General features: G+C 56.2%; 3 protein-coding genes across 3 annotated transcripts; all 3 read right to left on the reverse strand.

Moving 5' to 3' along the window:
- Window positions 1–676: 676 nt before the first annotated feature.
- Window positions 677–1,708, reverse strand: GJA4 (gap junction protein alpha 4; the record flags this gene model as incomplete). Its single annotated transcript, XM_079546011.1, has 1 exon — window positions 677–1,708. One exon carries the CDS (start codon window positions 1,706–1,708, stop codon window positions 677–679), a length of 1,032 nt encoding a protein of 343 aa, XP_079402137.1.
- A 3,939-nt stretch (window positions 1,709–5,647) lies between these two features.
- Window positions 5,648–6,421, reverse strand: LOC306954824 (gap junction beta-3 protein-like; the record flags this gene model as incomplete). The annotated part of the gene is made up of 1 exon (XM_079546004.1): window positions 5,648–6,421. One exon carries the CDS (start codon window positions 6,419–6,421, stop codon window positions 5,648–5,650), a length of 774 nt encoding a protein of 257 aa, XP_079402130.1.
- A 6,304-nt stretch (window positions 6,422–12,725) lies between these two features.
- On the reverse strand, window positions 12,726–13,586 carry LOC306954885 (gap junction beta-5 protein-like; the record flags this gene model as incomplete). Its single annotated transcript, XM_079546085.1, has 1 exon — window positions 12,726–13,586. The coding sequence occupies one exon, from the start codon at window positions 13,584–13,586 to the stop codon at window positions 12,726–12,728; it is 861 nt and encodes a 286-aa protein (XP_079402211.1).
- Between the last annotated feature and the right edge of the window lie 10,615 nt (window positions 13,587–24,201).

Here is a 24,201-nt window from a genome sequence, read left to right on the forward strand (position 1 = left end):
GTGGCCTGGGATGGACACGGCTCCCTGGTCCCCTGCACAACGGCACCTTTAAGGCAGAAAGCTGCGTGCTTGGGTCGGCACGTTAAAAATAACTTAGAGACATCACATGGGAAAGAGTCCAGGGACAGGACAAGGGGGGGTCCTGGGGCACTTAGGGCGATGGGACGTGCGGTGTGACAAATGTCCCAGCGCAGGGTTAACCCCACTGTGGTCCACAGGGACAGGGGCAGCTCTGGCAGCAAAGCCCCCCGCATGGAGCAATGCCAGCTGTCTGCTGGGTCACAGGAAGGGGACGCAGCCCACGGCCAGGACAAGCGGCTTCCCATGGCTTCACAGTGCTCCCACACTGGCAGTGGGACTTCATTGGTCCCAGGGGCCAGCTGCACGGACAGGACCCCTTGCCACAGCCCTGGGACAGCCCGTTCCCAGCCCTGGGGATTTGCTCCCTTTCCCACAGTGATGCCAAGTCCCTCTGCCTTGCACACACCATCCCATGTAGTTTCCATGTAGTTTCCTTCCTTGCAAGGCCCATGGGGAAAACAGCAGAGAACAGAGGCTGTGCTCAGGAGCCGGTGAGTTTGTGAGCATCAGCTCCCAATAGCAGGCACCACATCTTCGGAGCGGGCACAAGGGACAGTCTGGACACAAAGGGAGTGGGGATGGCCCCACCCTGGCCCTAGACGTATTGTTTCTTGGATGCAGAGCTGCTGGGCCGGCTGCACAGCTTCTCCTCAGGGACTGGGGCATCTGGAACCCTGGGGGCGTAGGGGTCTGATAGGGGCCTGGTGCTGCTGCCCAATGCCAGGTTCTCCTCGTTGCGGAAGTTGGCCCAGTTCTGCTCACTGGAGAGCTTGTTGTAGGCCTGGTAGGGCGGCGTGTGGCTCTCGGCCATGGGCAGGAAGGGGTAATGCTTGGCCGGGTAAGGACCCGAGCCCATGTCATCAGCAAAGGCACCCTGGCTCGGGCCAGCCGGCACCGGCACCTTCTTGATGTTGCTGAGCAGGCTCTTGCAGCAGAGGTGGAAGAGCTCCAAGAGGTTGAGGATTAAGGAGACGAGGCCCATCACCAGCATGAAGATGATGAAGATGGTCTTCTCGGTGGGGCGGGAGATGAAGCAGTCCACCTGGTGTGGGCAGGGGTCCCTCCTGCACACGTAGCGGGGCACCATGGAGAAGCCATACAGGTACCACTGGCCAACGAGGAACCCTGCCTCAAAGATGCTCTTGCAGATCACGCTGACGATGTACGTCCACATCAGCGCCCCTCGGATCTTGAGCCGCCCATCCTCCGTCATGTAGATCTTGGACATCTTCTTCTCTACAGCTGCCAATGCTTGCTCAATCTTCGGGTCCTTGCTGTGGATAGCCCGGAGCTCATTCTCCTGCTGTTTCAGTTTCTCCTCCTTCCGCGAGAGATAGACAACGTGGCCCAGGTAAATGAGGGTCGGGGTGCTTACGAAGAGGAACTGCAGCACCCAGTAGCGGATGTGGGAGATGGGAAAGGCTTTGTCGTAGCAGACGTTGGTGCAGCCCGGCTGCTTGGTGTTGCACACGAAGTCTGACTGCTCGTCCCCCCACACGGACTCACCAGCCAAGCCCAGGATGAGGATACGGAAGATGAAGAGGACGGTGAGCCAGATCTTCCCGATCACAGTCGAGTGTTCCTGGACTTGGTCCAGCAGTTTTTCCAGGAATCCCCAGTCGCCCATCTTCTAGGAGCCTCGTGCCTCTGGCAGCAGAGGGAGAAGAGGGGGATCGAGTCAATCCCCCATTCGCACACTGTGTCTGTCCCCAAGCTTTCTCAGGACACAACCCCTCTTTAGAAGGTCCCAGCAAACCCACTGTGAGGGCATGGCTGGCAGCTCGCAGGGGCAGCCTAAACTCACCCCTCCTACAGCCCAGCCCCACTAAAGGGCAGCAAGCAATGTGACAGTGGCACAAAGCCCTGAGCACAGCTGTCACCCTGGCAGTGCTGTCCCCAAACTGAGTGCAAAATCAGAGAATCATTAAAGTTGGAAAAGGCCACTGAGCTCAGCTAGCCCAACCTGCAAACCACAGCCAGCTCCCTTGCTGTGGGTCAATACCACCCCAGCCCCAAATTGTTCCCCCCATGCCCTTGTAACCCCCAGCTTAGGGACCCCAAAGCCACTTACTGCACACAGACCTGGCACTGCTCGTGGGACCCCGGCTGTCCCACTGTCACCCCAGCCAGCCAGGCAGCCTGCCTGCATCCCCCCTCATAGCACAGCCCTGCAGCCCAGCTGGGAAAGAGGAAGCAGCCACAGCCCTGACTCCTAATTAACGTTTGCTAATTAAGCGCAGCTGGACCATTTAAGGGACACGTCTCCCAATGGGATGGAGAAGTGCCCCGAAGCAGAAAAGCGGGTGCATGCAGAGAGCAGCGATCCCATCACAAAGCAGAAAATGATGCGGTGCCGGGGGTCCCGGGGGTCCCGTTCACTCACTCACCGCCCGCCTGGCAGCGCCGGGCACGTCCCTTCTGCCTCGGGCCGTGCAGGGTGTGAGCGGCCGGGCCGGGTCGGGCTGCGGGGGCCGTGCGGGGCCCGGGGGACTCGGAGGAGGAGCGCGGACAGGAAGCCGGGGCCGGGGCTTAGCGAAACGCCGCAGGTGCGGGGAGCCGGGCCGGGGCCGCCCGCTCCCACCCCGTCGGGGCGGGCCGGGGGCGGTGGGGCCGCCAGCACCGCCCGGGAGGCTCCCGGTGACGGCGGGAGGCGGGGAGAGAAAAGTTGTGCGCGACCCAAACGCGAATCGTTGCTCCGGGGCCGTCCGTCGGAGTCGAAGCAGTACGGGACGCGCTGGGGGAGAGGAGCCGGGGGGGTCCGGCAGCTCCAGGGGGGGAGACCGGGACAGAAAGCGATGGGAATGGCCGTGCCCCGTTTTCCCCCGCAGTCCTGCGGGGAGAGCCCGGCGGCTGAGCGTCCCGCACCCGTTCAAAGCTCCTCTGCGGCCGGGGGCACCGCGAGCATCGCGAGGCGACGGGGACGGCCGCGGGGACACCCGATGGGAGATGCTCCGGCCCGTACCCGGAGGATGCTGCCCTCGGGGCCGGTCCGTTCCGGATATATTTTGGGATCTTTCGCTCCTCCAGGCGCTTGTGGAGCGGGGCCGTGCGCGGCGTGGGCGCTGGGTGGTGCTGGAGCCACATCGCAGGCTGAGCGCTAGCGATGGCACGGGGTCGCGGCCGCCGATGGGTCTGAACAGAGCCCGGCTGAGATAAGGGAGGGTTTGGGATAGCGGGAGGCTGTGGGGCGGCACTGAGAGGCCGCGGTGCGGATGCCCTGGGTAGTTTTGCTCTTAGTGTACTCCCCTCACTAAGGGAACTGATACAGGAAAGCAGTGTAAGCGGATGCTGATATTTTATGCCCAGGGTTAAGTGCAGATACTCTGGAGGACAAAAACCCCCATTTGTGTCCTCCCAGCTGCAGTGGGACGGCACACAGCACAGGCTGCATGAGAGTGGCAGATCTTGGGCAATCCAAGCAGAAACTGGGCCAGGAAACTGCTGCGTCTCCACACCAGGACGTGGCATTTCCTCCTCACAGACAGGTCTGAGCAGAGGTGGAGCCAGAACAGCCTCGTTACGTTTCAGATAAATTAATTGCATTGGGTAACATCCACGTGCTGTGGCACCAGGTGTCCATCACCCATCTCCCAGCCAGCTCAGCAGGGTCACCGCTTCCCCCTTCCCACCAGCCCAAAGTTGTGGCTGCTGCTGTGACGTGTCCCCTCATTGCATCTGTCCCCAGTGATGCTCTGCAGCCAGTCCCTGATGGGCGGAAATGATCACCTCTGGGCAGCAGCCCCAAAACCACGAAGGAAATGGAGCTGTCCCCACTTGTGGATGGACCAGCTCCCACATTGCTTCACTCACACCGGCCACAGGTCTCCAGTAAGCCACAAGGGCGCCTCAATACAGACTCCAAACTGGTTGCAGAGGCGCATCCTGATCAGAAACCCATGATCTCTCTCCTCTGGTGTCGGGTGCCCAAGTCTGGCACCACAGATGGCATAAGTGACAAGGTGCTGAGCAGCAGAGATGCGTCACTGTGCCACCGTGTCACTGCCTTTCAGTGCAGCATGAGCCCCAGCCGTGGCAGCACCTGCTGCACGACGTGTGTGGATTTGAAAAAGCATGGGTTGTGCAGACCCTCCGCACACAGCTGCTTACGGAGAGATTAAGTGGAAATCATTTCTATTTATTGTAATATTTATCAAGGTTTAGTAAATGATTGATGCTGATCTCGCCTTGATTTCCTTGGGGGCCACAGCGTGCAGTTCTGGTGAATTAAAGTTTAACGACGTGTGACAAGTGGGAGGGGAGGGGGCAGGTGGATACCAGGCACGAGGCCAGGGGGCTGAACCCACCAGGGGCACCTGAGGAAGCAACACAAATCCGTTTCTTCAGCCCTCACCTCCCCCCTGCAATTTCCAGCAAGCAGAGCAGATCCCAATGTCTACAATGAAACGTTTATTGACCCCTTGGATTCATTGCTAATGTGAATGACACATCCGTCTGAGGCAAGGGGTGGGTGCAGAGGGAAGCAGCAGAGCCAGAAAAGCCACTTGGGCAGGACGTCAGCCAGGTGCTTGCATGAGCAGAGAGAGAGAAACTGTTCCTGCCTGTCCTGGGCCAAGGCAGCAGCACCATATGATGGGCACCAGCAGCCTGGGCTGGGCACTACTCAGTGCATTTGTACCCAGCATAGGAGCAGCAGCACAGGAAACTCAAGAGGAGCTGTTGGAGCCTTTGGCTGCTCCCTCCTGCTGGTCCCAGTCCTGTGTGCCCTCCCAGCACAATGGCTTTGTCCCCACTGGAGGCAGCGTGGTGGCTGCTTAGCAGAGCTTGTGATTGGTGTCCACATGTCAGCATGATGTCCAAGCACCACTGGGTGCAGCCAGCAGAGCTCAGGGGCTGCCCTTCCCTTACCTGTGTCTTCTCAGTCACCCCATAATCTTCTCTCAGGGGACTTTGTTGGGTGTAATAATTTTTCACAGAGGTCAAATATCCAGAGTTTGGGAACTTCGTAGGCTTGAAAAGCTCATGGTCCGAGGGGAAGGCAAGCTGGCTGGAACAGGGGAGGTTACAGCTCCTCTCCTCTGTGGAAAGAACAGACACTCATAGTTACAGCATGCCTGTGGGCAGCTCCACTGGGCCACTGCCAGGCATGCCCTCACTGCTGGGACACCCTGGGGATATGCATGTGGTCGTCAGTCCTGGCACTGTTAGTCCTCAGAGTCCCCACGTCTCATGCTGTGGGTCCCTAAAAAGGTCTTGTCTGGTGGTGGGATGGGATTCCTCTGTGTCTCAGCTTGATCTGTGCCCACTCTGTACCTGCCCTGTCCTGCCCGTCACAAGCTGCAGAGGTTACAACCACCCCAGCCCATCATCATCACGTCACTCATGTTCCCATGACATACAATTGCCCTTAGAGGCACCAAGAAGATTTCCCCTGGATGTTTTTCCCTCCCCTACAGAGCCAGTGAAGTCCCAGCTGAAGGCTCTGGTGGTGGCATTGCTGGTGGTCACCTCCAGGGCAGCCGTCCCCAGCACGTGCCAGGACCCTTATCCTTCCCTCTTCCCCTTCCATGACCCCATCCGATGGAGGTCAGGATGGGAGCCATGGCCTTTAGGCTGCCACACACCTATTCAGGGCCTTGTTCTCCCTCTCCTCCGCCTTGAGGTGGCACTGGCAGGTGGAGGCTTTGCTGTAGCTCATAGAGCGCTTGATGGACTTCTTCCACTTGCGTGTGCTCCGGACAACGCGTTTGAAGATGAGGTAGAAGATCTCACAGACAGTGAGGACGATGCAGATGGAAGAAGCCCCGACCATGAAATAAGTGAAGACTCTCTTCTCGGTTGGCCGAGCGATGTAGCAGTCCACAGTGTTGGGACAGGGCTCCACGTTGGTGCACTGGACCAGCCGTGGCAAGTCGAAGCTGTCCCACATCTTGTGGAGGAGGTAGAGGAACAGGATCTCTATGATGAGCTTGAAGAAGAGGCTGAGCAGGTAAGTCCACCACAGCCCACCATGCTTCTTGCCTGTGTTGCTGTACAGCTTGGGGCAATTCTCCCCATTCTTCTCCCTGTTCTTTTTCTCGCGGTCCTCCCGGTAGGCCACGTGCATGATGACCAGCAGGGAGGGACAAGTGACAAAGATGAGCTGCAGAGCCCAGAGGCGGATGTGGGAGATGGGGAAGAAGTGGTCGTAGCAGACGTTGGTGCAGCCTGGCTGGCGTGTATTGCAGTCAAAGTCCTTCTGCTCATCCCCCCAGACGCGCTCGGCTGCCACCACGTAGACCAGGACACGGAAGACGAAGACCACGGAGAGCCAGATCCGACCGAAGGCTGTGGAGTATTTGTTGACCCCACTGAGCAGCCCCTGCAGTGTCTTCCAATCCATGATGAGTGGTGATAGCTGCAGTCCGAATCAGGCACCTAGAGAAACATCGATGGGTGGGGAGATTCAACAGGACACAACAGCAGGGCAGCTCATCTCCTGCAGCACTGCAGCGCTGTATGGACCCTCCTAACCCAGCTGAACTCCTCCTGTCCATCACACTCAGCTGGGGACACGGCATGACAACATAGAGCAGAGCCTGGGCTGATGGAGACACGGCTGACCCTGGGTTCTTACAGCGACGTTCAGAGGTGATTCAGCCCTTCCAGGCTTCCCTCTATCAGAGCCTTTGCCATAAGGGAAGAGCTGCCTGGAGCACTCCTGCCAACCACAGTCCCTGACTGCATGCATCGGTATAAACTGGCAACAAAATCCCCTGGATAAACAGAGAGGCCGTGCCCTGGGAGGATGTCAGGGCTGCATGACGTGCTGGGTATTGCAGCAAAGCAAACCCTTCAGTGAAAAGCAGCCTCGTGACCTGGCAGCACCCCTGGGATGGGGGTAAGAGGGGACCCTGCTGCACATTTCCATCCCCCCTTCACTCCCCAAAGTTCCAGCACGTGTGCTGCTGGCCACCGCAGTGCATTGCCAGGCCCTGTTTGGTCTGCTGGGTACTCACACATCAACCCACTGTGTGACTACTCAGGGCATGTCACTTCATGTGCTGAGACACATCAGAGCTGTGGTATGATGGAAGGGAGGCTTTGGGGAGCCTGTGGCTGCCGTTAATCACCTAGCGGGTGAAGCTCCCCAGCAGGACCAGGCTGGCAGGGCTCCCCATGGGGCACAGCACCAGGTGTGCATGGTCTCCACTCCTCCAGGCTCACCTCTCTAGGAATTCATATCCATCAGCTGCACTCCCCTGCACGCTCTGCACAGCCCTGGGGCTCTGGGAGTGCTGAGCAGCCCCTGTGCGCATCCATCAGTTTTGGTGACTGATATGATCCTTATCATTAGGGGATGTCAGGCTCTGACTCTGCCCATCCCAGCCCCACTCAGGCCTCAGTTTCCACATGGGTAAATTGGGCTGAATGGCTCCTGCTCACTGAGAGCCCAAAGGGGTTTGCAGGAAACAAGTTTTCTCCCTTGTAGGTGACACAAGGGATCCTGGGCCCAGGTAGGGGCAGAATCACCCATGTATGTTACCCTGGCTGTCACTCCTCTCCCAGGTTCCAGTGCAGACACTTCTCAGTATCACCATCCTCACCATTCCCACACCCCACATTCCCATGCTGAACAAGCTCTGCCTGTACCAACCCAGCACCTCTGAGACGTACCTGCAAGAGGCTCCGGTTCCGTCCCTGCTCACCGAGGGCTGCGGGGTGGGAAGATCCCAGTTTGGGGCATGGCTGGCAGCACAATCACAGCGCAGTGCTCGGGATCCCCTCACTGCTTGGTTCTACGTGGCGTGGCACCTTGGTTCTACGTGTCCTGTGGCTGTGCGGAAGGAACAGATCCTCAAGTGCTGCCCGGAGCCCACAGAGCTGGAGAGCTCAGCCCTGCTGGAGTGTGAGCAAGCCCAGCACTTCCTACACATCTGCTGTGAGATCAGGAGCAGGGAGCTGCCACGTACCCATCCTCAACCAAAAGCTGGTGAGCGAAACCTGGAGCCCGTAACTGTTGCGTATCCCATGAGGACCACTGGCTTTTCACCATCCCCCCGACAGCCACCTGTAAATCCCCCACGTCCCCATCCCTGAGGGCTCCATGGGTGATGCTGCACAGCCCTCTCCCCTCCCCGCCCTGCACCCAGCGCTCACCTCAGCCTGTTGCAGCTCCTGTCCATGTGTCTGCAGTGGGGCAGGAAGGGAGCTGAGCTGGGAGCCGAGCACCACGCCCCGCGTTGTGCAAGCCCCGCGGCTGGGTGATGCTGGCTGTTGGCCAGGGGCAGCTCCAGGTGCGCTGGGCTCTGCCTCCTGCAAAGCACCCGGCACCGCTGCGTGCCAACCTGCTGCGTCAGCCCCAGGTCCTGCCCTGCGTAGGTGCAGGGCGGTGGGACTGAAAGCACCCGGCTCCCACCTGGGGTGCAAATGTAACAGAGCTAGGAGCAGGGATGGGGTGGTCGTGCCCCCTGCATTGCCCCATGCTGTGGGGGCATGTGCCATGCACAGCCCTGTGGATCAAGTCCGTGGGGTCCTGGCATGGCATCAGAGTTCCCAACTTCAGCCACTGCAGCATAGCACGGCAGCCAGAGCTGTGACACCCACACCCCCTTAACACTGCAGGATCCATCCCACCTCATCCAGCTCAGCCCACAGCTGTAAACTCCCACCCCAGCCCCAGCAAAGTACCTGCCCTGCACTGAGGGAAGCAGGGTGGGTCTGAGTAGCTCTGGGAGCGGGGAAACCCATTCCTGGCTGCAGCACTCCTGTATGCTTGGGTCCCAGCTGCAATGTGTCATGAAGGGAAGGTTTGTTCTGTTCCGAGTAACTGGGTGAGTCTAGCAAACAGATCCGTGTGGTTATTGTCTGTGCACATGCACATACATGCTTGGGTTGAACAACAAAGGCAGGTCAAATCCTGCAGCCAGAGCAATAGATCCAGATTCCTCCACCAGAAACAGCAGCTCCTCCAGGTGATGCTCTGTGCCCCGGGGCCTCTGAGCACCGAACCCAGCAGCAAACCCAGCCCAGTGCTGATGGGGCTCTCACCATCAGCCCCATCCACACCGGGAGTGAGCCAGGCAACAGCAACAGTTAAGAGTCACAGGTTATACAATTATGACCCATTTCTAATACAGTTTGCCTTACTAATGCTTTGGCAACAGAACATAAATGTCTCCAACCTACAGCACCCCACAGACACCACCCTGCTCTGGGTGCTGCTGGGTGAGACCTTTCCCAGCACACAGCACCAACCCAGCAACACGACCGTGCCCCGCTGACCGCGTCCTGCCCCATCCTCGTGGGACCCAGAACGCATCCCTAAGTGGGCAACACCCCTGTCCTATGGGATGCTGGGTCAGACTCTCCCTGTGTGGGCAGCCAAGTGTCACCGAGCGTCCCTGCTCCACCTCAGCCCCATTTCACGCCTCTGCCAACATGGCCTGGGCAGGATTGCATTTCCTCTTGCCTGTGGTTTATCGGCCCCGTGATTCCTGATGGCACCACTCCAGCACAGCGTGGCTTTGGGGCCCCCAGGGCACGGTGCTGGGACCCCTCCCAGTGCAGGGCATGGCGGATGCTCACCGTGCATGCTGTGCTCAGGGCACTCGAGGCACACAAGGAGCCGCTCCCTGAGGTGATGGAGCCTTGCTGCATTTTTTCACTCCGGGTCAAGAAGATTTGGTGCTGTGCCAGACTGGGGGCACGGTAGGGAGCGGGAGAGCCCAAGCGAAACCTTGAGTAGTTCCCAGGCATCTCTCCTGTTCTGCTCAGAGGAAACACAGCAGTTCCCAGTGCTAAATCTGGGCCCTTCCTATTTCTTTCCCCCCTTAACAGGAGTGCGAGCCAGGGTGATGCTATGCCAGGCACCCACCTCCCCGCTGCAAGCAAAGCCAGGGCCCCTGGAGCCCTTCCCTGGCCCTGGGCACCTATCAGCAGGATCAGGAATTTGAGCTATTTTGTAGCAAGCCATGAGCGGCGGCAGGAATCTGGGGGCTGTGGCCTAAGAGATAGAAAAAGCAAAGGGAGGAGACGCCGAAAGCCGCCCAGCTGGTCTGGTTTGCTCCCCAGGCAGCAACAAAACCTGTGGTCCCAGCAGCCCCTCTGCTGCAATTGGGGCACTTGAGCAGGGGCCGCGTGCCCCACGGCTCTGACACATGGGGAGAAAGTTCAGTGCCTTTTGACATGGGCAGAAGTTTTTGCCCACGGCGGTTGGGTGGGGAAGGAGCACAGCCCTGTGTTGTGCTGCGCTCCGCTGGGTATTTGGGCAGCCACGCCAAAAGCATAGCTCCCATCTGCGGCTGTGCTTGGCCTTCGGATTGCTCTTACTCCTTAGCAGGAAGCAGCCCTGTGTTGTGAATTCGTGCCCACGTGGGAGTGGAATGCTTGGAGTCCCCCCCCCAAATCCATTGGCATCCCTGGGAATGCCCCATCCTTACAATCAGTACAACATGAATGCAAAAAGCACTCAGTGACTTCCAGTGCGCTGACCCCGGGGCCTCCATAAGGAAGCAATCGAGCTGTGGAGCACGCAGCCTTCAAACACCACCGGAAAAAAACAGATCTCAAAGTCTCCTTAAAAGGGTTTTCAATGGGGTTTGCAAGGCGGAGGTGCCGGGTCACGCAGTGGGGCCAGGTCCTGGCGCTGCCTTTGATCCAACCCAGCCCCGACCTCACTGCAGTGTGGGAGTCACCAGGGGCGTGGGAGCGGGGAATTGGCCACAAATCAGAGGTTTTGTCCTCAGTTCCCAGCAATCAGGCGGGTTTCTGACAGTGACCCTGCTGGGAAGGATGGGCTGCCCCAAGTGGCACCTAAGTCCCACTGCATCCCCAGCTGGGCTGGCATTGGCAATGCTTTAGTTTTAAATGCTGCCTTCCAAAAATTCAGGAGGCTTCTGGGCATCCTTCGCAATAGAATCCCTGGATGATGATGATGCAAAGTCTAGAAAATAGCCTTTATGATAACATCCCCTGACACCAAGTGCTCTGTGCCCCATGGGAGCACCACTGTCCCTCATTCCCAATTCCTGCAGCGCCATTTGGGGCAATCTCAGCTCCCTTTGGTGCAGAGCACAGACACACAGCTGAAGGAACAAGATAATCACACCAATGTCCTTCCAGCCACCACCAAACCCCAGCCTGGATGGTGCAAGGTTTTGCAGAGCTGCTGCAATGCTTGCTCTAGGCAAGATAACGCAGCACAACAACAGCAGCACCTGGACAGTCAGGTCCTGCACTAGGTGACTGCTGCTTTGATGCATGGAAGTGGGGCAAGGATGTTTGGATGCGGGCTGGGTTGAGCTGGATGTGTCCCATCCCAGCAGGGATTATGGCTTTCAGCTGGGAAACACCTCTGGCTTTTGCTCTGAGAGGACAGCCTTGATCAACAGCAGCCAACCGTGCTGCAAATCGAACAGCCCAGCCCTGTGCTCCAAAGGAGAGGTGAGGTCTTAGCACAAGGAGCAGCTTGAATCCTCTGGCATAAAGATCTCAGCAAGGAACATTATCCACAGCAAAGAGAAGACAGAGATCAAACCAGCTTCACTTAAAAGAGATGGAAGGAATCCACTCGTACACACCATCTGCCACCATCACCCCAAGGGTGTCCAAACTGTTTGTGCCACGTGCCAGCAGGGACCCAGGAGGCAGAGACCCCCCTGTGCTCCTCCATCACCCCCATCCTCACAGAGCAAACCCACACATCATCCCCACGGGGGAACACAGCATCTCCTGCCCCCTGCACATCGCAGCTCAGCTCTGCAGAGCTGTGGGCTCAGGGTTAATGAGCTCAGACCTGCTGCAAAGTGGAAGCAGCTGCACAGAGAGGTGGCCGAGCAGAGCCCTGCAGTGCAGGGCTGGGCAGGAGAGCCCCCTGTGTGCCTTTTCTCTGCAGCAAACACAGCAAGCACTGGGGCTTTCTGTGCACACGGAAAAAATAATAATTGCACCCTCTAAATACAGCGAAACCAGTAACAGATCGAGCTGCTTGTTCAATGTTAATGTTACTTATGAGTGCATTCGCCATGAAATTATTGTTAATTATTCATTCCAGCTAATGTTCAGTTACTGTTGATGGCCTTAGAAATTGCAGAGCAGCCTGAGTCACGGCAGAACGCGACATATTACAGCAATAAACGAGATCATACTCTGCCATTTAATGTTATTGTTTAATCAATGGCTGGGGTGTTTTTCCTCTCCTTTATTTGGCTGCTTTGCTCGGGTGTTTTTCTCCAGCCCACAGCAGGCTCCTCGCCCTTGTGCTTCGTGGCTGTGGCTGCTGTACCAAGAGCAGCATTGCTCACAACCGGCTCCAGAGCTGCTCGGTGCCTTTCCAGGGGCAGCACAGCCTTCGTGCCCTTCCTTGGCATGAGATCTCCCCTGCAGTTTTGCGCCCAAAAAGCAGGAGAACATCACTTAGAGACAGAAATATTTATTTGCTGCAAAGATACACTCAGGACCCAATGAGGCACTGAGCTGAGACAGGCTCAGTGCATGGCACAGAGCTGCTTGCCCCTCAACTTGCAGTACCCGCTGGTTCATCTTGCAGCACCTGCTCTTACCCTAAATCCACCAGAACGATGCGAACTGCCTTGCCTTGAGGAGGGGAGAGGCTCCATGGTTGAGCCATCCCAGTGCTCCCATGATGGGGACTTGAGATGGTCCCATCTGGAGCAGGATCTTGGGCAGACAGTGCTCCAGAAGCCCTAGGAAGGACTCTTCTCCTGCTCGGGCAGTGTGGTGGGGTTGGAGGTTGTAGGGATGGAGGCTGTGGGGATGGAGGTTGTAGGGATGGAGGTGGTAGGGATGGAGGCACTGGGGGCTTTGTATCCCACCCCATGGAACACCTGTCCCTCTGTGCTTGCAGGCTCAGCACAGTCATGGCTGTTCCGGTGGCTCTCCCTGGTGCCAGCCTGCAGGCGCTCCCGACACCGCTTCCCAATCAGGTAGGCAGCCTCCACCAGGCTGAGCACGATGCAGATGCAGGTGGTGACCACCATGAAGAGGGTGAATATAGTCTTCTCAGTGGGCCGGGAGATGAAGCAGTCCACGACGTTGGGGCAGGGGGGCAGCTGGCACTTCACCAAGCGGGGCAGGGTGTAGTTCCTATAGAAGCGGTAGAAGATGTAGAGGAAAACCAGGTCCACGCCAGCCTTGATGATGAGGCTGAACAGGTACGTCCACCACAGCCCGCCTCGCTTCTTGCCGGGGTTGGGGAAGCGGGAGCGGTATCCGTCCCCCCGCTCGGCGCGGTGCTGCTGAGCCTTGGCCTCACGGTAAGCCACGTGCATGATGACCAGCAGCGAGGGACAGGTGACCAGGATGAGCTGCAGGGCCCACAGGCGGATGTGGGAGACGGGGAAGAAGTGGTCGTAGCAGACGTTGGTGCAGCCCGGCTGCCGCGTGTTGCAGTCAAAGTCTTTGTGGTCGTCGCTCCAGACGCGCTCGGCTGCCACCACGTAGACCAGAAGGCGGAAGATGAAGACGAGGGAGAGCCAAATGCGGCCGAAGGCCGTGGAGTACTTGTTGACCCCGCTGAGCAGCCCCTCGAACACCGACCAGTTCATGGTCTCCCGGTCCTGTTAGCTGCTCTGGGAAGAGAGAGGAGACACAGTGAGGGGCCGTCTCTGCAGCACCGGGAGCTCCCCACCGTGTGCCCCGTGGCACTGAGCCGTGCTCCCACCTGGGTGCCCTCAGGGACAGCCACTGCCCTTCGCTCGCTCTGAAGTATCCTCTGCCAAACACCGTCCCCACCTGTGGGGTCTGAGGACCCAGCAAAGCCTCAGGAGCAGCATCCTCCAGCCACTGCTCACCGCGATCTGTGCCCGGTTCAGCCTGTCCCCATCCCACTCTGCCCTCCCCATTTCTCACCTCATCACCCAGGTATTTGTTATTATTTTTTTCTTACGCTACCAGGCTTGGCACGACAAATAGGAGCAGGTTGGGGTGTGACTCATCCGCGGCTCCACCGCTGTGTCCTCTCCCACCGCTGGAATCCGACGTCTCCTCCACTCCCCCCACCCCAAAGCACAGGAGGAGCCTGACATCAACTCAGCAGTGCTGCCCACGCACCAGGGCAGGCAGCTCCTGTGAGCTGGTGTGGCACGGCATGCCATGGGATGGCACGGCATGGGACAGTGCCTTATGGCACGACGTGGTATGGCACATTCTGCCATGGCGAGTGGACACCATGCAGTGGGCTTGGAGGGGCTGCTCAGCCCCTGGCAATGCAGAGTCACTGCTCTGGTGGTCTGGGTGCCCATCATCACCAGTTGGCATCAACTCAGCCCATTCCATCCCCAGGACCTAGAGCAGTTCTGTTTGACCCTGGCTTGCATCGAGCCCAATGCGCACATCCCACATGGAAGGGCACAATTCCCAGTGCTGCTTTTGGGACCGACTCTCCTTAAACACTTCATTTATCAACAGAATAAGAACATTTCCCTTTGCTGGCAAGGCAACACAGGCTCCACTGCTCTGTGCGGTCTATGCTGCCCTACCAGTGCTCCCCATGCCCATACGTTCCATAGGAGCCAGAGCTCCCTGCATCCCCCCATGGGGTCGCCTGAAGGCACGGATGCAGGACTGAGGATACACAACACCACCCAGTTTTTGCCTTTCCCAAGCAAACTGACAGCAGCAGCCCAGGGTGCACAGTCACACACTGCAGTGCGGGGCTCAGCTGCGTGCACCCACACTGAGAGCATTCCCCATCCCACACCACCAGAGCCCCCAGCACCCGGGGCTGCCCCTTACCTGGGGACGTCCCGCAGAGGCCGGGTCGGTGCTCGCAGGGCAGGAGCGCATGGCAGGGTGTGCGGGGTGTGAGTCATCGCGGGGCTCCTGGGAGCGAGGAGGAGATTCCTGGGGGCAGGGGTTGGCTTCGAGGCAGCTCCCTGCGTGCTGCGTTGGGTCACACTCTGCCTGCACTGCAGGAAGGGCTGGAACACTGCAGGGATGTGCTCAGGGCGCCTGGATATCCTGGGGACACTGGGGTGTCCCAGTGCAACCAGTGCTGCTGTTCCACCACGTGGTCCTTACTGCTGCCCCTGCCTTCTCTTGCTCGGACCCCCAGGGGCTGCTCCAAAATCCTCCCCAGATGGGGACCCGATCCCACAGCAGTGCAGGGGCTGCCTGGGTGCTGCATGCAGTGCCAGAGCACAGGTAGGGCCGACCTCATTTGAAGAGCAAATAGATGTTTCATTTGCAATTCCGCTGGGTGTTAAAAAAAAAAAAAAGAAAGAAAGAAAGAAAGAAAAAAAAAAGTAGAGAAACAAATCTAAACAGCTGTAAAGTAAATTACCACTGTTTGCCGATGGCTCCAGGGAAGAGTTCTGCAGTTTGAAATCAAACAAGCCCTTTTTTTTTTTTCAAAGCATCAGTGACAGCTGTGACGGGAGGGGGGTTTCCAGGTTCCCCTTTAGTGATGGAGGCAATTCAAAGGGGTTCTCACAGCTTGCCATTTTGGGGCCCAAATCATCCTTTTTGGGGTACATCGGGGTGACGCACGCTCCCCGCTGCCTCTCCCACTTCCATTTGCCAAAGAGTTCAGACTTGCAGAGGCACAGAGGTGCCAGAAGCTGCACCCAGCCCATGGGGAGCAGCTCGCCCAGGCGGGTCGGCGCACAGAGGTGTGTTAATGGCAGCACTCCGTCTTGCAGGAAAAAGCCCCATTAGAGCACTTTCACTACAACGTGAAATATTAATAATGCTTTGCATTTATATAGTGTCATTCATCTCGGAGTCACTCGCCGAGCTCCTGACATGAATCACACCGCAGAGTGAGCTCTGCAGGGAGATGGCTGGATGGGGCTGTGCCCGTTTCCCTGCTGCACACACTGAGGATGGCTCTTCCCCAGCCCTGTGCAGCTCTCCAGCTTTGCAGAGCTCCTCGATCTTTGCTGCCTGGGTTTTCCATCTGAAAAGCTTGATTTTTTTTATTTTTATGTAGTAAAGTCAAGCTGGGGTGGTGAGGAGGGGCTGCTGCATCAGGGCTGCGGGGGAACCCACAGCAAAAGAGCATCTCCAACATGACCAGAGTGTTCCTATGGCACAAACCGTGGCAGAATGCTGAGAAGGAGAGGCTACTTTCATCATTATATTCATCATATTTTCATCATTAAAGAGCCTTATATTTAAAACCCTTCTTCAGATCCATAGCACAAGATGATTGCAAAGGCTTTTACACACTAACGCAGCAGGAATCACTCCTGCTTTCAGCGATGTTGATGCAGATGCTGTTCAGTAGGGCAGAATCCCATTATTGATGCTGGATAAATACAGCAAAGGAGCTCTGGGAGCAGTGATGGAGCTGCTGTGCACGGCGTCAGGCTTGAGGCTCGTCGTGTTCTCTGCTCTCCAGCAGCCAGCAGGAGGGGAGCAGTGGTGGGGAACAAGGGCTGTGTTCTGCTTTGGAAGCCCAGGTCCTGGGAGCAGAGAGCGGGCATGACTCCATGCAGCAGCGCTGCCTGTGCCCAACATGTTTGCTATGCAAAGAAGAAGGCACTTTGTTTGCAGACAATTAAAAAACCAAACAGATTAGTGCAAACCAAACAAACCGAGCAGGCTGGGTGTTGGCTGAACTCCTGGGAAAGTCACTCGAGTATCCAGAGCTGTTGCAGGTAACACAAACAGCAGTGTGCCCTGTGCCCAGCCCTGTGCTGGGATGCTCACCCCCCTCTTGGTGCATGGGAAGCACCAGGGCAGCCCCAGCTCTGCAGGAAGGGACACCTGGGCTTCCCACCCCATGTAACAGGCTCTGTTCTGCTCAGATCTGGGGAAGGAGGAATCCTGCAATTAAAGGAAGGATGGTGAGAAGGGGGCACTGCTAATGAGACCAACAGCAATTAAAGCATCTTCTGGAGCAGCAGTGGGGTGAGGGCACTGTGCTAATGAGGAGGGGCAGAGGCACGAAGGTGCAGGGGTTCAATGAGCAGCATTTTGCAGCTGTGCTGTGGCCCCATTTCTGCAATGGTAAATGCCAGGGCACAGCCTGGTAGCGGCCGTTCAACGTGGCCAGTTCCCATTAATCTGCTAATATTTATAAGCGTGGCTGGAGGGAGTAACCTCATTTCTAGCAAGAGCTTAATTAATCATGGAATCAAACTGACTGAATGGGATGGTGTGGAGATAAATCTGCATGGTTGCTTGTAGCCAAGGATGGAAGACAGGACCTGAATCACAGCAGCTGATAGCGATGAGTGCAGAGGAGGGCACAATGATGGCGAGGAAGAATGGGGCCATGGACAGCCATCAAATCCCAAAACCCAAGTGGAGAGGAATTAGGGGCCTGGGATGCTCTCCAAACAGGGGCAACGCGTAGCACTGAGGAACATGGTGCAGCTGGCATGGTGAGGTTGGGTCGATGGGTGGACACGATGATCTTAGTAATCTTCTCTAACCTTAATAATTCTATGAATCTAACCCAGCCTTCAGACCCTGCTGCTTGCCACAGAGGGGCTGGATTATTTCTGTGTTGGGTCTTTTGGCAAAATAATCATCATGCCAGTAATATCTCTGCCCTTGCTGCTGACCTTGGCAGTGTTCGGATGGATGACCTGCAGATCAAAGTCTTTATATCCTATTACCAGCCTCCTGAGTCATGCCTGTCCCCTGGCAAGTCATATTATTTTGAAATGGCAGCTAAATGGGAAAGAGGTCGTGCTCCCAATACAGTGACAATAGGACATGACAGCAGTTTTCTGAGTGATTAAGCCTCAGGTGATGTTGGGGCTCCCAGACAAGTGGCTGAAAACGGAAAGATTTTAATCACCCCGGACGTGTCATTGTATCCTCACAATCCATCCTGCCGGGGTGGGCTTGTATGGCAAAATGGAAGTAATAGAAAAAATAATCAAGCCTAACCTGTGCACCAACCAGTTAGTTACCCAGGCTGCAGGTACTGCCATTAATAACCAGCCGGAGCAGCCTGCTGGCCCTCAGAGAGCATTCAGCAATAAATCAGTGCTGGTGCCATGGTGCAGAGCGCAGGGACTGGCTGTGCAGACACTAGATGGCATTGGAAGAACGCGCCGTGCGGTGCCGACAGCTTCCCTGGAACAATCTGGCAAAGCAGAGCAGAAAACTCAGGATGACGGAGCAGAAAATGTCTGTGCCTGGGCAGGGATGGCAGCTCACCTCCAGCCCTTGCACCAACCTTGCGACGGCGCGGCTGTCCGGGGAGCTGTGCTGCATGCTTTGATGCTGAGCTAACACAGCACCCGTTCCTGGCATTCTTTATTCTCCCAGGAGCTGCAGGTCAGACCCTGCACAGTTGTTGCCCCCCACCTGCTGTCTGGGGGTTCTGTTGGTTTCCACAGGCTCTTCATTGGGGATGTTACTCCAGATCTCTCCGCTCCAAGTGTACTGCGGCCCCTGCACTGGAGGGGCCACTGCAGACCTCATCCATGGGCTCAATGCCCACACGTCTGCTTGCAGCCCTGCTTCCATCCCAGGGTCTGGGGGTGGTTCTGGGCACCGCCTGCACAAACCTCTGTGTGTGGGACAAGGGCAGCAGGCACACAGCCCTGTGCATGAGCCCTATGTGCCAGCATCGCCGTTTCCAACAGCTGGGAGCAGTCAGGCTCTTTCCCCTTCCAACTGCTTCCCATCACCTGTCAGCCTCCTCCCGCACTGAGCAATCAAAGGGACAACGTCTCCTCTCCTACACTCCCCCAAATCAACTCCTGAATCCCCGCTGAGCTGAGCTGACTTTTGCATTTTGTCTCCTAAATTATGCATCGCACAGGAAGTCGAACAGCCACAATATGCCTCTTGATTGCAGCTCGCTCTCTTCCAGCCGACCCAGTGCTCTCAGCCCATCTCCCCAGCACAGTGGCAGCAGGCAGATGGCTCAGCCCCACTCACAGCCCAGCAGCTGCCTTCAGATCCCCTCCCATAGGTGCTCCAAAGGCGCCTGGCCTTCTGGAAAGGGGCTGCTTCAAAGCAGGCTCCTGGTGAGAGCTGTTAGGGCAATGTCATAGCATTCTTCCAAAAGCTGAAAGCTTGCTCACCCTCAAAAGAAAATACCAGACCAAAATCCCCTTCACCCCCAATTGGCTTGCCAAGCCCCCTGGACAGCAAAATTCATGAACTGAAGTCTGAAAAGGGCCCAGACTTGGCTCGAAGCAAGAGATTGTGCACCACCGTGTCTTAAAATGTCAGCACTTTAATTAGCCACCATCTGAAGCTGGCGTGGGTTTGTCTGGAAAACAGCTAGCAAACTGTTTTGCCCCTTTCCTGTTTTAGCCTGGGCTGAGAAATTTGTTCAAGCTGACCTTTTGCCTGCTGGATCTTCCAGATTCCCATTTCATATTGGCATTTCCTAAAATTAGGTGAAAATAGCCCCCCAGAATATCACTAGCCAAAGGGTTTCTTTTTTTTTCCTTTCAGCTCTTTTGGATGCTGCTACCAGGTCACCTTCACGTAAAAGGAAAAGCCACAGTTAAAGTTATCCAGATGGAGGTGTTGCCTCCTTGCAGGCTTTTAGTGCTCCAGATAAATCTCCAGCCTTACCCACCCTTTATATTTTGGGCTTTTTTTTTTTTTTTTTTTTTTTTGTACCTGTAAGGCTGCCAGAGTCATTACTTCCACTCCAGGATAATTTCTTGCTCTGAAGGATACTGAATTCCTTCACAATTTGCTGACCAGCAGCGCATGCTCTCCAGGTGGGTTCTGTATTGGATTTCCACTGCTGGAGCTTTGAGCCTCCCTTACAATTGCACATGTGGCAAATCAATGAAGTCAAAGCCAGAGGAAGCGCCTGAAAAACCACATGGAAGTCAGAGCCCCATAGTGGCTGCTGGCTTTGGAACTCCTGGTGCTGAGGCAGCACAAAGCCTCCAGGGGCTCTGATGGCACAGTGATCCAGGACACACACCACCAAAAGCACTGCCTATGGTTCTGAGCCATCCCTAATTACTGAGGCAATTACCACCTGGCATGAAGTAGCTCAACATGGCTCTTGTGGTGATTGCCCCCATTGAAGGGCCGCCACCAACATGCTGGGTGCTGCTGAAGGCTCTGGGGTGTTGGGTTTTGGTCCGCATTTGGCCTGGATCTCACTGAGCATCTTTCTTATCGGGTTGGATGTCAAGAAAAGGTTCTTCACCAGAGGGCATCAGCATGGAACAGGCTCCCCAGGGCAGTGGTCACGGCAGAATTCAAGAACTGTCTGGACAACGCTCTGAAACACATGGTCTGATTTTTGTGTGGTTCTGTGCGGAGCCAGGAGTTGAACTCAGTGATCCTTATAGATCCCATCCAACTCAGGATGTGGCATGGTTCCGTGATTCAATGGTGCATCACCAGCCCCAGGTGCTGCGCTGCCTCAGACCCTCTCAGAATGGCAGAGCCTCAGTTGGTCCCGCACAGAGCGAGTGGAAGCTGGAGCCGAAGCAACGCTAACGGCAGCCTGGTAGTAATTCTTGAGCGCGGCAGAGGAAGAAGAGCAGGATCAAAGCATCCTCCCTGCCTCCCCGCTCATTGACAGAGAGCCCCGAGTCCTGGCCTCGCCGTGCTCCGGGCTTTGGTGGAGTGCGACAGTCGTCTGCGGCGTGGCAGGCAATTATGGCAGGAAGAAAGCGGGGGCAGATCGCCCTGGGTGTGGGAAGAATTGAGCCGGCCGCCTTTCATCCGCACCCCACCGGCCACCGCCTGCCGCTCGTTATTCTTCTCCCTCCTGATCAAGGCGAAGCGATTCCTCCGCCTGCCATTGAAGGTGGGCACGTGGGGCACCGCGGTGCCGGGGCACGACCCTACAGCGGCGGCTCTGAGGGTTGGGGGCACTGCATGGAGATGGGGCCGCGCGTGCGGAGTGCGCGGTGCTCCACTGCAAAGGAAAGTCAGCGTCGGTGCACGCTCAGTGTAGGAAGCGCCGGAGCTCAGCTGGTTGGGGCTGTGCTGCGGCTCTGTTTGTTCCAGAGTTGTGCCAGAAGGAAACTGTGGTCACTGGGGTTTAAAAATCCCCTCCAGTTCTCGTAGGAGAGGATGGCGCTGTTTTGTTGTTGGGCATCTTTGTCCCAAACTCCGGGAGTTACAGTGCTGGATGTCCCCAGGGCTGCAGGTTTGTGTCCTGCAAGGAGGTGCACAATGCTGACCCCAGGGGTCTGCAGCTCCACATCCATGGGTGCTGGCACCTTTTGTGAGCTGAAAGTGGGGCTGCCTTGGTGGCAAGAAGAAAAGGAGTCCCCAGGAGGGAAGGTCCTGCTCAGCCCCTTGGGAGAGGTTGATGTCCAGGGCAGGCAGTGTACTGTGAGCTCAACAAGGGAAGAAGATGGCTGGGTCTGTCCATGCTGTTGGAGCTGCATAAACAGAGCTGTACTGGGGCCTGAGAAAGCTTGAGGAGTGAGCAAGGAGACAGCAAACTCACCTGGAGGTGCTCCTCCTCCCATCTGCTCCAGGAAGAGCACTTGTGGACCTGGCTGTCTTCAGTTCTGACAAACTCCCCCTGGAATGAACCAAACCTGCATGTCTAGGGACAGAGGTGCTGATGTCCTGCAGGGCACACAGCCCAGCCCACATCGGTGGCATTGGCCAGGTGAGCAGGAGGCCGCGTGTGATTAAATGGATGGAAGGGGCACTGTCATTCCCAGGTTCCTTTCTACCACATTCTTTGTGTCGGTTCGATAGGGCTGCAAGAAATCAGCCTCATTCTTTTGAAGGATCCAGGTGCTCTTCCCAGAGGTGGAACTCAGAAGCAGCCCTAAAGGCTCCTGCAGAGAAACACACAGTGAAAGTTCATTCCTGACTCGTCCAGGGGGCTGCACAGCCCTTTCTGTGGCTCACACCTCCCTGCAATCAAGGGAATTAACCCCCTTCCACCTCTTTTGCACACAAACACAGTTGTTGGAATGCTTCCATTCCCATGACATTTGAGGGGAAAAAGAAAAAAAAAAAAAGCTGCCTCATCAAAAGGTTTCCCCACGCTACATTACTGCAGGGGGAAATTAAAACAAAGGATGTATTTTCTGTTTTCTGATGATATTTGGAAATAAAGGTCATTTCTATCACCCAATCACTGCGCTGCTGTGTGTGCAAGGAACCACTGGAGAGAGTAACATGGCCAGGGCAGCTCCCAGTGCTCCCAGTGCTCCCAGTAAGGTGCAGGACGGTGCCAGCACTGCCCTCAGCTGTGTAGTGCAAGTTTGGACCAGTTCCATTCCTTCCCCGTGGCATTTTTTTATCCTCCTCCCAGTGACAGACTGACAGCTTCAAAACCATCCCCATGAACTCCCTCCTGCTTCCCCGCCATGGAAATTACTGCACAGCGGTTCAAAACGCGAGAGCAATTTGCAAAACAAATAAGTCTCAGATTAGTTAACAAGCGGCAGGCTGACCTTACAGGGACCCTTTCATTAGGAGACACTTATTCCCTGATACTTATCCATAGAGCACCGATTAACTGCATTGGGATGGAGGGAGCTACTTCACACAGTTTTAATGAATTAAATATATGCCCCTGTTTGGCTCTTAGCATTAAAAAATATTAAGTGCAGTAATTGTCACAATCCCGAAGCCAGCCATCTCTCCACCTCGCAGTTCATCTTTGCTTCCCCCTTCCCACCACGAAGTTTAATCTCTTAATGTGTTCCTCGTGCTGCAGTGTTCTCCTCTATCAATGCCAGCATGCAGGAACGCACAGCGCCGTCCAGCTGGGGGGAAGAGGGCAGCGGAGCAGAGGGGACAAAGAACCCAAATGGTGTGGGAGCTCCAGGTCTCCTCCAGCACATGCAGGTACTCCAGGCTGCGTCCCAGCTCCTGTTGAGGCTTTTTCTCCTCCTGCATCCCCTCTTTCTGCAGCACTTGCGGATGTGGGAAGGGAGAGCTGTGCCAACGCTGTGCAGGAGCTCAGGATGCTGCCCGGGGCGATGCTGCAGCACTGGGATGCGGGGATGTGCCGACCCTCCTGAGGACCTCAGAGGGCTGGGAAAGGGAAAGAGAGAAATAACAGCAAGGAAGCAATGGTTTGAGGCCTCAGGAAGGATGCATGTGGCCACGTCAGTCACAGGGCCCTGTCCGGAGCAATCCCTGCTGCCCGCGGGGCTGTGCACCTCACACACTACATTGGTGTGACTCTGACTGCCGTGTAATTTAATTACTGCACGCTTAACAGATTAAATCCACGATTAAAAGAATTTATATGGATTAGCACAAGATGACTTTAAATCACTGCCAGCTCACGGCAAAGCATACCAGCAGTCTGCAGCACGAGCAGCCGCGATGCAATGGGTTGGAAGCAGCTCCGGTGTGAGGGAAGAGTGGGAGCAACCAAGGCCAGAGCCCACCTGCACCACAGCTTCTGTGGAACAAGGAGATGAGGTTTTGCTGCTGGGCAGTCCTCCCTGAGCGTCCACTCATGAATTTCAGTCTGTTGTTGGAGCCTATCTGTTATATTTCTTTTGTCACTCATTAGCTGCACCCAGGGTAAAGGAAGGAGCTGGATGGGAGGAAAAATAAAGCATGCAAACTTGGAATATCTGTGAAATAAAGTGGCTTAAATCAAATTCACAGGTTTTAAGCTAAAGCTGTGTTCCAGAAGGCGCTATTGTTTCCCTCTCGGGTGTGAGAAGGACAATGTGAAACTCCTTCTCCTGTGCTGGGAGGGGAACTGAAGGTCAGGAGCAGCATTCATAGAAACACAGAACCACTGAGATTGGAGAAGACCTCTCAGATCTCCAGCCCCAGCCCATCCCACCCTACCCTCTGACCACGTCCCCACGTGCCACATCCCTGTGGTCCTGAACTCCTCCAGGGTCAGTGATCCACCACTCTCTGTGTCACTGCACCACTGCTCTTTCAGAACAGAAATTCTTCCCAATATCAACACTGATACCCAAATGATCCAAATTCCCAATTTCCTGCTATATAACCAACTCAACGGTTTAGACACCAAAACTCAAGGCAGCCGGGAGGCACGGCGCAGAGAAGCATCACCCATCCTGCAGGTGCAAACCAAGAATACAAATTTTTCACTTCTGAGTTCATTGAAAAGAAGAAAGACCATCACCTCCCCTGTCCTGCTGGTCACACCTGATACCAGAATGACCACTTTTCAGTCCCCAGCCCTTTTCTGGAGCAGTCCCTGTGCAAGGGTTGAAGAAAAGCTGCCTGGACCTCACAGCACTGCTGCATGGAGAGGTGCTGGGTGCCTTTGCTTGCAGAGCCCCCGTGCAATCTGTTTGA

This window comes from Tetrao urogallus, assembly GCF_951394365.1.
Source record: "Tetrao urogallus genome assembly, chromosome: 23".
NCBI lineage: Eukaryota > Metazoa > Chordata > Aves > Galliformes > Phasianidae > Tetrao > Tetrao urogallus.